The sequence below is a fragment of the Neodiprion virginianus genome, chromosome 6 (assembly GCF_021901495.1).
Source record: "Neodiprion virginianus isolate iyNeoVirg1 chromosome 6, iyNeoVirg1.1, whole genome shotgun sequence".
NCBI classification, from domain to species: domain Eukaryota; kingdom Metazoa; phylum Arthropoda; class Insecta; order Hymenoptera; family Diprionidae; genus Neodiprion; species Neodiprion virginianus.
In genome coordinates, this window is record NC_060882.1 from 4,734,510 (window position 1) to 4,749,455 (window position 14,946).

Genomic DNA, 14,946 nt, shown 5'->3' on the forward strand with positions numbered 1-14,946 from the left:
TAGGAATGCCGATAAGGTAGGAAAACACTACCTGGTGTGCGCCCAGTGCGAATCTCCCGTTTCACTCGCATTCTCATTGGTCGAGAATTAGGCGCTACGATTTTTCAAACCACATTTCGAACACGATTCTCGATATTCAAAATTGATTCGAATCCGATAGCTATAGGGGGAATCTTATAACGGACAACCGCGAGCTGCGAAGTAGTTGGGGCGGTTTTTCTGGGGAAACGAAAGCGGGCATTGAGATAAAAAATAATAGTAGGTGTTTAACTTGACGGGAAATTACGTATATACTACACGAAATAGCTGTATCACGTGTGATATGTATGGGAAATAAAAAATAAAGTTTTTTTTTGATAAAGATCGCTTTGGAATCTTTCGATTGATACGACAGGAAAATTATAAATATATCAAACTCTGGAAATAAACATGTACCAACGGGATATCGTAATTATGTATCGAATGTATATGATCACAATTTCGGTGACGATAGTTTTTAATTACGTTCCTTCGCGTTATTTTCTCGTGTTTTATACGTGCATGTATTGACTTCTCAATATCTCTTTTCGTCTTCGAGCTACATCGAAATGAAACCTTGGAATAGATAATTTCTTGAATACCTCTCAACTGAAAAACAAACTGGAACAAGAATTTCGAAAAAAAATTGCGAATGCTCCTTTCGACAGACATGATAAAATTTTTAGAAAATTGAGACAAGAAAAATTCTGACAACTTGTCCATTTTCATGGAAAAATTCCCGTACGAATATTGGATGTTGAAGTCGCAAAATATATAATTGTTTATAAAACACACGAAAAAAACAAAACAATTTCCTGTTATTAGAAATCAAAAATCAATGAGGTTTATTTAAGAAGAATAATTGAACGTTTCATATATTGTTTTTTGCTTTTATGACAATAGTTACAGTTTCTTGTATTCAAAGAAAACAATACTTGTGCATAAACATTACGTAAAACTATGTAACAGGCACATGCAAAGATAACCGATTCCATGCAATGATGAAAAGCGATGAACATTAGGGACCGTCATATTGGAGGACTCCTTGTGTAAAAGGGTTGCTAGGTGTGAAGTTCATCCAGTCCATCTCATCCGAAAAGTCCGATTCTGGGCAATCATAATGAACGAGATCTATATTCTCTGAACTATAATTTATATGATACTGAGGATCAAGTACTTGAAATTGAAATGGACGATCTAGTTCGGTCTTTAAGCTGTAAGAATCAAAAAATATATAATTATGCTCTGAGAAATTGCGAGAGAATGCAAAATTCATGAAGTAACGGAGAATATGAACGATAGAAATTAGCAAGAGACTCTGCAATATATGAAGGTAATAACGACTGTATTATTTTTACCTCCGTAACTTAGAGATCATGTGATCAGTCTCAGCTGTGATCATATCGTAATTAACGCATTTAAATGTACGTAATTTACGGCAATTCCGAATTAGGTCTACAACCGATGTGGCCAGACGCCGGACGTCTGTTTTCCCCCTTTCGTTTGTGACACGGACGTTTTCGAGCTCTTCGTTTACGACAAGGGAATCGAATACGTTGTATAATTCGGTTACCCTGTTCTGTTCCCATGAAAATACCTTCAAAGTACGACAGTAAGCTACCATTCTCGCAACATGTTCGGTATAGTTGCAGGATGCCATCCATCCCAGACAATTGATTATTAGTGTATGCAAGTGTGGACAGTTTAATGCGATATGGATCAAAGCTTGTCCATCTTGAATAGGTATGTAGGCCAAACGCAAGGTGGTGAGCTTTTTCCAGTTTGAAATATAGTACAAAGCACCCAAGTCCCACATCGCAATTCGCGAAGTATCCCTGATATGAAATAAATATTTTTCATACGTTGGCAGTTAGCTCTACTATTTTCAACAGATATACAAAAAGTATTAAGGATGGATTATTCCTTACGAAAGCTTGGAGTGAAACGTTACATCTGTAACATTCGGTGAGTTTTCTACCAGAAGTTTGAATGAAGAATCCTCTAGGTCCATCAATACTTCGTATTCGTGAAATTCCTCCTGACCTCGCTTATTAAGACGTCTCAACCAGGTATCCTTTTTCTCACCATTCACTGTGTACACCCAAACATGATGAATTTTAGAAATTTGAGAGAATTTCTTTTCTACAATGAAAATTCTTTCGTGGTTCACCCGAGTTCAATTAATATGTTAAATAAGCATGAACATGCAAGAATTTTTAAAAATAAAATTTACGATTATTTTATAGATTCTGCCAACATCGTACGAACGGTAAGATTTTTTTTTACGTATAAAAAGTATAGAATCGCATTATACTTGGTAGTTTTGATATGTGATATAAAACAAGTTGTGTCAGGTTTGGGAATGCCGATATCAATAAATGCGCATCACAATCCACTTCTATGACATGCTTCAGTAGTAAGAAAGTTATCTGATAATTAGGATCCGCTAACAGCCGCTGTAAAAAAAATTTAGAAAATATTGTAATTCGATTGAATTAGCAACTTACTTCTTCACTTATGTTTAAACTATAAAAACAAGTATTAACATTATATTATATACGTATACGATTCTACCTTTGCCTCTTCAACCTTCAGATGACACGAAGCCTGCGGTAAGTTCATACCTACATGAAATTGGTGCAAACAACAATAACTTTGTGGTGGGTTTACATGGGTGAGCTTGATTACTTCTGGTAAAAAAACTTCCGGCAAAAAAGTCCAACCAATTACATAGAAATTTTGGTACCAGGGATCTCGATACCTTTCTGTCAGTTTTATTGCACGTAGCCTGTCGTGAATTGGGACATTTTTTTCTGAAATAGCAATCTACCCTCAAATTCACGAGTCAATAGTAGTATTTCAAGAATAAGTAACAGAAGTACAATGTTATATTTTTTTTTTTACAATTAAGAGCAATCATCCATTACCAGAGTCGATATTTATAAACTGTATCGCCGAATTTGTTAGAAAAAAATTGAGAGGAAATTCCAGCAAAGTAATTTGTGAAATTTCAAGATGTTAATTTCAGTTGATTAAATATATTAGGTTGACTTATTCAGGTTGTTGGCGAATTTTTTCCTTGCCACTCCCCGAATCAACGCGAAATAATACAAAAAAAAATCCGCAGTTTTTACACGTTTTCATCTCATTGACATTAACTCCAACTCCCGCTTGCAAGAGGGTGGATTTATTAATTTAAAAAACTCAAACTTCGGCCACAATCTCAATTTATATATTATTGCGAGCGTAATAATGTTTACAAAAATCTATAACTGCGATATTTTAGTGGGCTACTATCCGAGTTGAAATAAAAATCTGAAAGAATAGGAAATTGCTTCTGAATCATTTGGAGTCGATTTGGCGCACGAACCAGGAAAAATTTCGTCAACACCCTAAATAAGGACCACCCTGTCACACGTATACCCACACGGAACACTCCATCTATTAGAGATCCATGCAGGATCCACAGCCCCATAAAAGATCCATATCCATGATGGATCTCTAATAGACATCTACAGAAATGCACAATATCTACGGTCAGATTACAGCTGGTGATTGGTATCCATTGTATGACAACTATCGTGAAACTTACCTAAATAGAAGCCGTTTGGGCCTTCCATACAAATCTGTTCGAAATCTATCCAACTTGGATAATTATCAAGAATAGAAACAAGATGATCCTTCATAACTCCAAGGGCATCCCATCCACGAACTTGAATAATTTTAATGTTCTCTGGCTTACATTCTTGCCTACGCCACCACGATCTTATCACGATTTTACCAGGAGGATCCAAGGACTTTAGACGGAGCTCCTCGAGCACGTCACATTGTGACACCATAGGAAGAACACAGGGGTTGTAAGCAAGCACGCTTACTGACAAATATACAAGCTTGCTGAACGGTCTTTTCAAAAGATTTAAGCAAGTGTGAAAATCTCCTTTATCATCGGTTGGCCAATCAATGGATAACCTAGTAACGTGGATTACCAAATCCAGAAAAGAGCTCAACTCAAAAAGGGTTTTGAACTTAGTCTTATGTATATTAAGATCGACAAGGTTCACTGCCTTGCCAATCGTGGAGTTCAACATGGTTCCAGGTGTCACGCAAATCACGTTGGCCATGTTTATTTTACGTACATTCGCACAGTTGTTTTCATTGCAAAAATAACTTTCGACATGTCTGACTTCTGTTAGCCATCCTTCTCTTGAAAAATCCAATTCCCTTCAAAGACAGAAATATGTCGAAATATTTTAATGCTAACTTGCTCTAGTGCAGTAACAGATACTGAATTTAGTTGAAAATACCTTTTTGTTATGCGCAAAGAGGGTGTAAGTGTAGATAACTAATTTCTATGCAGACATAATAAAGTAGTTGACTCACCTCTCTGCCGTAGGTTCACCAAACACTAAATAGTCAAACCTCCTACAACTGCTACCAAATGCCACACGTTCTCGCAATTCGGCATAGAGAATAATTTTCATCAGAATTTCGTCCGGAATATCGGTTATGCTGTGATACATGAAAATTCACTTATCACGCAACGCTTCTTGGTGAAAATAGGAAAGACTAATATCTTTATAATATTATTAACTAAAACAATGTTAACTTTTCCTAATCTTAAATATCGTTATTCTAGACGAGGTGTTCAACGAATTATCAGTCAGTTTGAGAATCCTCGGTATGAAAAGTTCTTCCGTGTATCAGGCTTTACATTTACATGTAGCCACGGTAATGTTGCAGACCTGCACTGGAATTCATTTTCAATATGTAAAGTATATGGACTAATTAAATACCTGGCACTCATTTCTTCAAATTCTTTCTAACAGAGAAAAAGAACGGCCACCACGTTACGATAAGAGAAATATGTCGCACTGGCAGCAAAATATTGCACGACCGTTAATCAAAGACTGTGTACCCTGATCTTCTTCCAACCTTCAGCAAAATTCGTATCACGTGATCATGTTTTGAATTGACCACGGTTTTTTTCTTTTTTTTTCGGAATACACTCTAGAGTCTCTGACTGTGAGCGTTATTGGTTGAACGGTTCTGGAAAAGCTAATCGTGAGTAAGGCCGAGGACACTGTGCGGATCGTTTCGAAAAGATAAATGAAAAAAATAAAATAACGAAATGCACCGGGCACCGAAGTCTCACTTTCGCTAATTCAAAGGGATGGTTTACCCAGGCAGAAAAGCAAACTGGCGTAAAGGAGAAACTTAAAGGTGTACAAAATGTTTACGAGCATGGGTTACTCGACACGCTTTGGTTGCTGTGCGGATTACTCTGTATCTCTTAACGATAAACAGATTTTTTCCTCTGTACTTACACGTACTTTCAGATAAATGTATTGCTATTTCCCCTTTCGTCCCTGCTCGGTCACGCTTACTCGTTACATTATACGCGTAAATACGTATGTGACGCTTTCTTGTTGAATTTCTAGTGTATTTAATCGTTCGCCAATACGAATTGTAAAGTGAAAATATGCCCCAGCCCAAGGTAATTCCGGCAGAATAAGTAAACTGTGATCCATTACACATAGCTTGAATTTTTTTTCTCCGTATAACTGTTCATCAAAGTGTTTTATTTTTCATAGCTAGAATATTTTAAACATATTTCATAACTTATCAATTTTTATTTTATATTCTAAGCCTTTTATGACTCATGTGTCGGTAGAAATTACCAATTACTAAATTTTAATGCTGAAAAAAAGACGAGTCGCCAAGCAAAATGATTTTAACAATCAAAACTGATATTCTTACACCTTTATTCAGCTCGCTTCTACGGCAAAGCCGTTCAAGGTAGATGAGTTATGCGACAGACATTTTTTATAGAAAATTTTGTGCTTTGCAAGATTGGCTCTTTATTTGTACTCTCATTTTAGCCATTTTTGGAACGCTTCGGTTGAAAACATACATCTTTCAATATTCCGTTTAATCATTTAATCATTTATCATTCATAAATCATCCCTCACTTTTATGACATAGTCATTCATTTTTTGGTTTGCTTTCTTCATTTCTTTTTCTGTTTTTCTTAAAACAAAGACGTCAAAACTTGGAGGACCAAATAAGAACGCTTGACGTTCAATCGTTTCAAAAGGAAAAACGAACGTGGAAAAATCAGAATACTATGTAAAATCAGACCACTAATTGATGCGGAACATGAGGAAGGGTATGTAATGTGCTTCAATAAAAAACAGTTATCATCTCTTTGTTCCATGGACACACGAGAATTTATATTATCCATGTAAAAAATGGGTCGAACTTGTAAGACTTATATCGATAGTTTACAAGGTTGATTCGATCCTTGGGACGGTAAGAAAAAAAATTTTGCTAAAGCTCGTGTCTTGTTTTATTGAATTATATTATAATTTTCTCATCATATTGCAATTTCACAATTTGTTCCACAAGGCGCAATATTAATTTTTCGTGTTTTGCTGTTTATTATCAGAGAGTTCTGGATGAATTTCTTCGGTGATTCAAAGCTCCAGCTCACTATAACTGGTATTCTACACCGACAGGATATTCCGCGCCTCTGCATCTCAAGAGGAAGTGAAAAAATTCATTGGGTTCTCCGCTCAGGTGACGTAACGAATCTGCAAACCGTGAACATAGAAGGTCTTGAGGATCTGGAAGGCCGTTTAAAATCCGTATAAAATATGCGGTCAGTCGCTATCATAACATCCGTTAATGAAGGCTTGGCATCATTACTAGTTCTACATCACATTATATAGTCTGTTTTTAATTTAGAAAGCACGTTGAAATGATCGAGTCGGAGGTGCGCAAAAAATTGTGAAAACAATGAAAACGGAGTTCCAAAAGTATTTAATAATTATAATTTTAATAAGTTAATCAAAATTAACCGGAGTCAGTTTTTCTCTGTTTAACGATCATTAGGTCAATTCGAAAACAGTACATGATTGTGTCAACATTGACATCTATTTTTATTAAATCATTCTTCGGACCGACTAAATGATAGCTCGTGAAGCCATTGAAAGCAGTATAAAATGCAAAGAAGGAATTTGGATGATTTTGAATTAACATAATGTAATAAAAGTATATGGATGTTTGCAAACATCATGGCAAAACATGTTACAAGGGTAGCCAGAAACTCCGCTTCTCACGCAGAGATATAGATTATAATATTATAAAACTAAATCGATAAACACTGGTCGAGAAATGACTGATTTTGAGGAATTCATTTGAATTTCAGCGTTATAATTTACAAAAACGTATCTCTGAACAGGTGCTGCTGCGAGGAGTTATCGGTGAAATGATATTTTGAAACGTGGTAAAATATGAAAACAAAAACCCCATGCTGTGTGGAATAATGCAGTAAAAACAAAATCCGAAACGACACAGAAAATGTAATAATATATCGAAACGAATCGTGTAGGATGGTAAAAGCGCATCCCTCTTAACCATATTCGACGCATCGCTCGAGCTACGGTTAATTGTCGTCAGACAGATATCGCGAACCATCCGAGGCCTTCACATCCCGTCAATCCTTGATAATTTTCATTCATTAACCGGGTGGCTGCGCTCGTCAGCTGTCCGAAGTTCGGTGCGTCAGGCAGCCGGTTAATCGGAGTCAAGGCTCCATCGGAACCAGCCAATCAGAAGCGAGCTGCGATTTCCGAGTAAGCGACGCCGCGACGGGTGACCACGGCGTGAACGCAGCCGCGATTCGTCGTGTCTCGCGATATTCCGTAGGATAAACCACGCCCATCGATGACCGCCGTAGCAGAGAGGGAAGAAGCTGGTAATTTGCCGTGGAGCCAGCAATATGAGCGCTCGTATCGTTTCGTGAGCGAGATAGACGGGATTCGTAAACGCGACAAAATATCGCGCTCGCATAAGTACATCGGCCGAGTGGCGACCCGCGGTGCAATTAGATGCGTACGGTAGTCGAGTGAGAGTGTTTCGTGATTAATACGATCGACGTCACCGACGGTACACGTGGATTATTTTTGGTTAGTACTTAGTTACAGTGGTTGTTTTCTTATCTGTGTGAATTTGTGTGTGCGTGTTTCGAAAGGATAGGAATTCCGCTTCTCTCGATTCTCCTCGAGGAGTCGCTCTTCTTTTGGTAAGTGAGCTAACCTGACAAGAAACTCAACTCGTTCACCTCCTACTTTTTATTCATAGAATAATCATCAGGCTGACGTTTGTTACGTTGTCGCAACGATGCGTCTTTAAAAAAAAAACAATTTCTCCTTATTTTACAACCTTCAGGATTACGTGATATCTAGCAAACCGTTAAATACGCCATCAACAAACTCAGATTTTATAAATTCAACTTCTTCGGTTATTCCATAGGTGCGAAATAGTCATTTTCTGTTTCAACGTTCCCATACTTCAACGTTACTAATTTCAACCTTGTGAATAATCTCCCCCCCTCAAAACGCTCGTTGCCACCGATTGAAATTTTCCATCCTCGTCGTGTGAAAGTGAAAAACACTTCGCACCCGATCATCCTAATAGTTCTTGGCTGCGTACCCGCGTATTTGCCAAAGTAAAGTTTCGCCCTCTGTTCCAATCATTTCTCCTCCACGCTCCTACTTATTTAGATCTAGATTAACAACGTAGACCGGATGATCGTCCCGCGAATCGTTTCCGACGATGCTGCGGAATTCGTCCGTTGAATCGGACTTTCAATCGCGATTTTCACCTGCGTTATTCGATCGCATCGAGACTCCTCGATTGTCCCGACCCCGAGATCAACGGCTGCCTATTTTGGTCGGTGATTTTTACGCCCTGTAGACGAGTCTGTGGACCAGGTAACAGGTAGTTTCTCGACACCACGGGAAAAGTTTCGTCCTTCTCGATTAATCCGTTCAGATTCGACGAGCCTGATCGGCTTCGGGAATGCGGAAACGTGATTTTCCGTACAAAGCGGGGAGGGAGGAACGAACGAGAATTCCCGTTGTGAGAGTGGAAAAATGCGAGAAGTGAAAGAACGACGATACGGAAGTTAATCCCTGGCTTCCAAACATCCGGCTCGCGTTATTATACCCTTGAAAAATATCGACTCGTTGTTGGTTTTTATCTAAAAGAACGGGCAGCGATGTTTGTTTATAATTATATCATACCATCAGCTAAAACCGTAACCGTGAGTAAACATTGATCGTTACAGGATGAACAATGTTATCACGATGAATTCGATCGTCGCGTCTCCTTCTGGCAACGATTGCCACGAATGTATTTGTATATATACCGTCTTATTATGCCTGCGTGTTCATTCACTGCGAGTAAGACGCGAGAGAGACAAAATGAAATACATTATATACCTAATAAAAAGATGGAGAAACGCTCGACCGGCTCTCTGAATGAGATTTCAGATAGTAGAGTAGAACTACGTTACATTATACGTACAGCGTTTCAGAACAGGCAATCACCGACGGTATCTCGTATTATTAAGATATTTGTTATACGTACGAGTCAGTGAACTTGTTGGGCCAAACCCTCGAGCAAAAGCGAGACGCCGGTTTCCGAAGCATGTTGCTGCTGTATGGGCATGGCATTCGCTATCGGACACGTAATTGTTTGCTGGCATTTCTCCAGGGCATTTTCTGTATACCCACCAACCTATTTCTTCTTTGACAATAGAAGAGAATCCACCGAACTCTCGTCTCCTATTAGGCTGAAGTTAGCAACGTTATTGCAATGATTAATATTTCGGAAAAATCGTTATTTCACCGTTTTAGGAACGTCTGAAATTCAGTAAATCATAACAAGGCAACGTGTATTTTTTATTTTAAAAACATAGCTACTTCAAAGTTCACTGTAAACTTCCAAAATAATAACCCCCCCCCCCCCCCCGCCTCTTCCAATGATTCGTTACTTTAACGTTACTAACTTCAGACTCATCGCCTCTTCCATATTTGAAGAACCGACCTTTTATCTCGTGTCAAAATTCAACGACTATAAAATTTTCAACCGCACCTCGAACGCTGCTCGCAATATTAAATTGTGTATTTTAAACTTATCGTCTGAAACTGCGCAACGATTTTATCTCGTAGTATGATACGATAATTTAGATTAGGTAGAGATAAGGAGTGTATAAAGTTACTAACGAATGATTATTTCTCACCGTGGTGTGTCCAACGGTCGAATCTATTTACGGATTCACTTACATCGATGTACCGTATGGAGAAAAAAGGATACACCGTAGAAAATATATTACACGGTATACAGATATTTTTTTTTTTTGAAAACATGGAACAAATTATAACGATGAGATACATTTCGTATGTATCATATAATACATGTAGCAATGAAATCTGAAAAATTCTATCGGAATTAGGCAGGTTCCGGTTACACATTAATAATGTATCACTAAATGTAATTCTAATGTCTGTACAGTAATAAAAATTTTATTCGAGGCATTAAGAAATGCGGATATAGAACAAATTTGAGTAATGGCTCTCCTTGATGAAACTTTTCTGCACGATTAGCCTGCGGCCGGTGACAGCCAACGAGCTACTTAAATTCTTTGGTTGAGAATTAAGACGAGGCGCGGCGAACAAGAACAATAACATGAATAAAAATGAGAGAAATAGGTGAATCATTGAATCGTTGAATGCGAAGTCTGTACGCGCGTGAGAGAAAACCATCAGCGTTGCTTTCAAGTCTGATGACTGTTGCTTCTGCATGCTGTTATCTCTTTTTTCCTGTATAAGTATGAGTTTTTTTTTTAAAGTCTAACGTGCCGATGGAATACGAAACTATTCTCGGTGCCCCCCCTTTTCCCCACTTTGCGAGGCAAAGTTTTCTGTATAAATTGATAATATATATGCATAATGGGGGGCGCAGGTACAGAATCGTTTTTCATTCTCCCGATATGTATTGCAATAGAAGACCGAACAGAGTCGAACTAGAATCGGTTGTTAAAAAAATGTCCCGGTACGTACTTCTTTCGGAACTAGGTTAATTGAAATTGTATCGTATTAGTTGCGTCAAATCCGAAGCCTCTATCTACCTACTTTTTCTGTGCATTGAGCTAAAGCGACGATCGCGATTGAGTTTTCAATACGGATTTCATGCGGAGAGGATACAATTTGTAACGTGAAAAATTGAAAGGATGATTCTGTTCTCGCAGCGTAGTCTAATTTACCGTCATTCTGTCTTATCGTTCTGCAGATAGTCGATCAGTAAACTTAAACGCTTGCTATGTGCAATTTACGCTACCTCCAGAATCTTTCAAATCTCTTGCGAAGAAGATATTTTTCCCTGCCGAGTATCTGCATATATCCTACAAATTTATACCACCTCCTGCAGATTCTTTAATTCGATTTCTCAGCCACGCGGCACAGAGAATGTTACATTACACGTATTGTCCCGTAACCTTTATACAGCTGTAACGTGTAGGAATTCTCGTCTCGATCATGAGTTATTATATGTATCTATATACATTATATACCTGTAACAGTATTGAACGATCATATAGTTTATAGAGAGATGATCTCATCGTCATCATCTTTCCTGCAACGACGACGCCTTGAGATCTGTAATAAGGAAATTTGTTACACGCTTACTAAAACGCGTAAAATTATAATTGCTTTTGTTACAAGAGCTCCCTTTTTTCTCGCAAATTATACAATCAATTTTGCCAACTTAGTTTCGAAAACTTGAACCCGAGATATTAGGTCAGGTTCTAATTTCAATTCCACGTTTCATTCGATACCATTGTACTATATTCGCGATCGATTTATGATAAACATTTGCTTTGTAACGTCGATTCAATCGGTTATCTCAAATCATCTTTGCGAGGCTTAGGCACCCTGTTCATCCATCGTGAATTTTCAACCGACACAGTATGATTTAAGAAGCAAACGAATCAACGAGCTTCCGATACCCGAATTAAATATTTTTAAGCTTATTAATACAATTTATATGCCGTGTTTCACTTATAGACAATTGAGGAAAGAAAAAGTTGTAAAAAAAAAAAAAACATACATACTTGGAATAATTTTATCGTAGCCTTATCGCACCAGTCGTGTATATCATTCAGCATCATCGTCATCGATCGATGAATGCGTTATGCATGAACGCGTATTATTTTTTCACTCTCCTCGGCGTTATACTATACCTATAACGTACGCACGTGTTTGTGTTTGCGTGAAAGGAGAACAAGAAGATGCAGGTAGTCAAGACGCGTTTACCTTGTTCCGAGATGCATCTTATTCGCAATGCATTATCACACCACTTACATGCAGCGAGTTAATTGCATTATGAGAAGGACGATGAAGATAATCGTGAATGGACTGTATTGCGAGATTATAAATACGACGTCGCGATGAGACGCCTCGCGTCCGTTTTAACCGCCAATTAATTTCATCCCTTATTATTGTACGCGATTACGCGCGGGCCTCTTCGACAAAAGAGATGGGACGGGGTTTGATTTTCATTAAAGGGGTGAAATGTTCGCGGGAGAGACAAACCGTTCGAATTTTGATCCTCGTGACGAATGAGGGAAGAGACCCGAGAACAAGGGTGTCCCTCCCGCCTCTTACATCCGAGAGCGTAATTTATATTCGACGAGGCTATGTACAAAACGCGTTTCTTCGTTAGCATAAAACTCCATTATTCATCAGCCTAATCGAATAAGTCGATTCAATTTTTACTCGCTCTCAGCGATCTCGCGATATTCTGCCGGGATTTATCGCGTGAGAAAATTCGTGAGATTTGTTTTAAAGTAAGAGAAAGAAGATCGTTTTTAGCCGAAGTGGAATGGAAGAAATATATCTGTATTTGGAAAAAAAAAAAACCTGTACGTAATGTTGAAAGCTGTTGCGGTTTTTTTTTTTTTTTTTTTTTTTCTTCAATTTTCTCCAATCATTACTGTCCTTGCTTCCGATTAATTTTTGTTATAATCGATGATAAACCTTATGTTTTGTACAGAGAGATTTTCTCTTTACGGTGAAAATTGTTAATTTCAACAGCGAGATGATGATAAATCGATAATCGTGTCAGCCTAACTATTGATTATCACTCTCTCAGATATACGAGTACATACACGGTAATTACACGTGTAATTATAATGATTCACGAATAATGTCCAGTGTTATTATAAATCATGCATGTAATCCACGTTTCACTTTTCACATTAACATATGCACGCGTTATACGGAGGTTAAGAAAAAAGTTTAATTAGAATAATAATTGTAAATATTCTGTAAACTGCACCGGTGAAAAATTTACGATTATCATCTCTATACGTGTATTTAATTAAACTGTAAAAATCTTAAAAAATAACCATAAATATCCAGGTATACTCAAATATTTGTACCTTATATTAATGCAGATGTCGTTTTAAAATTATCTTACGATTTGCAGTCTGATTATTATAAATCGTGCTTCGTCGCTGCAGCAGATAAATACATACATAACGCAACATAATAATGACTTGTCTGTCTAGACGTCACATATACGTACACATATATTTATACACATTATTGTATTGCATGTGTATTACATGTATAAGTTGAATTGAGCGCGAGGCGCATCATTTCCTATTTTCGAGGAGTCCTTTTTCAACACTTTTTCATCGCTCCCTTTTCATTTCTCCTTTCGCCTTTCTCTTCTTTACGCACTAACAGGTGTTTTATCTTCTTTATATATGTACGATAACGACGCGAGGTTCGAAAATGCACGCCGCCGGTCCAGACTTCCCATACATACTCTATATTCACTTAGCCAAGTGTTGCTGGAAGCGGGAGATGAATATTCCCTCGAGGGTGCAAGCTGTGGCTTTCGACAGAGGGTGAAAATTTAACGAGGTTGTCCCCGCCATCGGCCCTCCTATACTACAAGCGTATATATTGTATATTTGGGGCATTCCACGTCAATTTGACACTCACCCTCTTGGGCTTGGTCCACGATTTTTTATATTGTTGTTCAAACTCTCAAAATCGTTCCAGCCTTTTTCATTCTTTACCGACCCCCCCCCCCCCCCCCCCCCCCACCCCCCCTCCCCTACGCACCCCCGAAGTGCCTTCAGAGCTACTTGACCGATGATATTTTGACAGTGATTGCGACATTTTTGAAAATAATGGAAAAACAAATTAGATAAGTTTTGTGTACAAAATCACAAATATTCCAACCACAATCGGAATGCACAGGCAATCGTTGTTGTGTCTGGGAAGTTACATAGAATCTTGAAAATTTAAAGAAGAATCGAAATCACTGAGAAAATTGATTGAAAGAAAAGTACCGTTTTGCCTGCCTACTTCTATTTTGATAGGAATATTTTTGGTTTTGGCCAGAAAGTTTGCATAATTTTTTAAATAATTTTTTAACGATGGTCCAATCCGAGCAATCATTGTCAAAATATTATCATTTAAGGAGCTCTGGGGGCGCCGTAGAGGTACGAAAAGGATGGGAAAAAAACAATTGTAACGATTTTTAAAGCTGAAATAACCATATAAAAAATCACGCACCGATCCAAGAAAGTGAGGATCAGACCGTAGTAGAATCCACGTGGAATGCGACATATATATGCGTATACTGCATCCGCTGCGCTTCTCTTCAGCTCTTCCTCGTTTCCCTCCGCGGCTCTTCGTCTCGATATTATTAATCGATGTTGGTGGTGGCACATCTTTCCCTCGAGCCTTCCCCCCAACATCGTCCCTCGCGTCGTCGTCTGCATCCTCTTCTACGTCACGTCACGTCACCCTACCACTATCTTCTTAAACATCTCCTTCACCCTTACCGCATTTCGGGGCAGACTTAACTCACGAACAGCAAGCAAGCTCTCGCGCTGCAGAGCGGAAGTGATCAAGGCAATTCCGAGAATGATAAATGGCTGGACATTTTAATTATACTCCCACGCGGTGTCAGGAATTTTATATATATACACACATATATATATATATATACACACATATATATATATATATATATATATGTTATTTGTCTACCTTACACCTTAGT

The 14,946-nt window shown here is 38.1% G+C and overlaps 2 protein-coding genes and 1 long non-coding RNA gene across 3 annotated transcripts in view; 2 read left to right on the plus strand and 1 right to left on the minus strand.

The window, feature by feature from the left end:
- Positions 1 to 844: 844 nt before the first annotated feature.
- On the minus strand, positions 845 to 5,263 carry LOC124307280 (uncharacterized). Its single transcript, XM_046768801.1, has 9 exons — positions 5,171 to 5,263; positions 4,812 to 5,064; positions 4,399 to 4,527; positions 3,611 to 4,239; positions 2,593 to 2,831; positions 2,333 to 2,474; positions 1,947 to 2,109; positions 1,377 to 1,853; positions 845 to 1,232 (listed from the first exon to the last, which is right to left on the minus strand). Exons 2-9 carry the CDS (start codon positions 4,820 to 4,822, stop codon positions 1,037 to 1,039), a joined length of 1,986 nt encoding a protein of 661 aa, XP_046624757.1. The 5' UTR covers positions 4,823 to 5,064; positions 5,171 to 5,263; the 3' UTR covers positions 845 to 1,036.
- A 176-nt stretch (positions 5,264 to 5,439) lies between these two features.
- Positions 5,440 to 7,369, plus strand: LOC124306898 (uncharacterized). The gene is made up of 3 exons (XR_006908709.1): positions 5,440 to 5,512; positions 6,058 to 6,184; positions 6,464 to 7,369. It is a non-coding gene; the product is annotated as an uncharacterized LOC124306898 (long non-coding RNA).
- A 408-nt stretch (positions 7,370 to 7,777) lies between these two features.
- LOC124306706 (protein kinase C and casein kinase substrate in neurons protein 1) overlaps positions 7,778 to 14,946 on the plus strand; it is a 52,534-nt gene continuing 45,365 nt past the window's right edge. Inside the window, exon 1 of the mRNA XM_046767613.1 lies at positions 7,778 to 8,101. The gene's annotated coding sequence lies outside the window, so the exon portion shown is untranslated. The remainder of the gene's footprint in view (positions 8,102 to 14,946) is intronic.

Coding starts and splice junctions, on each gene's coding strand:
- LOC124307280 (XM_046768801.1), bottom strand. Junction 2,475..2,592: donor TGAAGGTTGAAGAGGCAAAG/GTAGAATCGTAT, acceptor TTTTTTTTACAG/CGGCTGTTAGCGGATCCTAA. Junction 1,233..1,376: donor ATGATCTCTAAGTTACGGAG/GTAAAAATAATA, acceptor TGATTCTTACAG/CTTAAAGACCGAACTAGATC.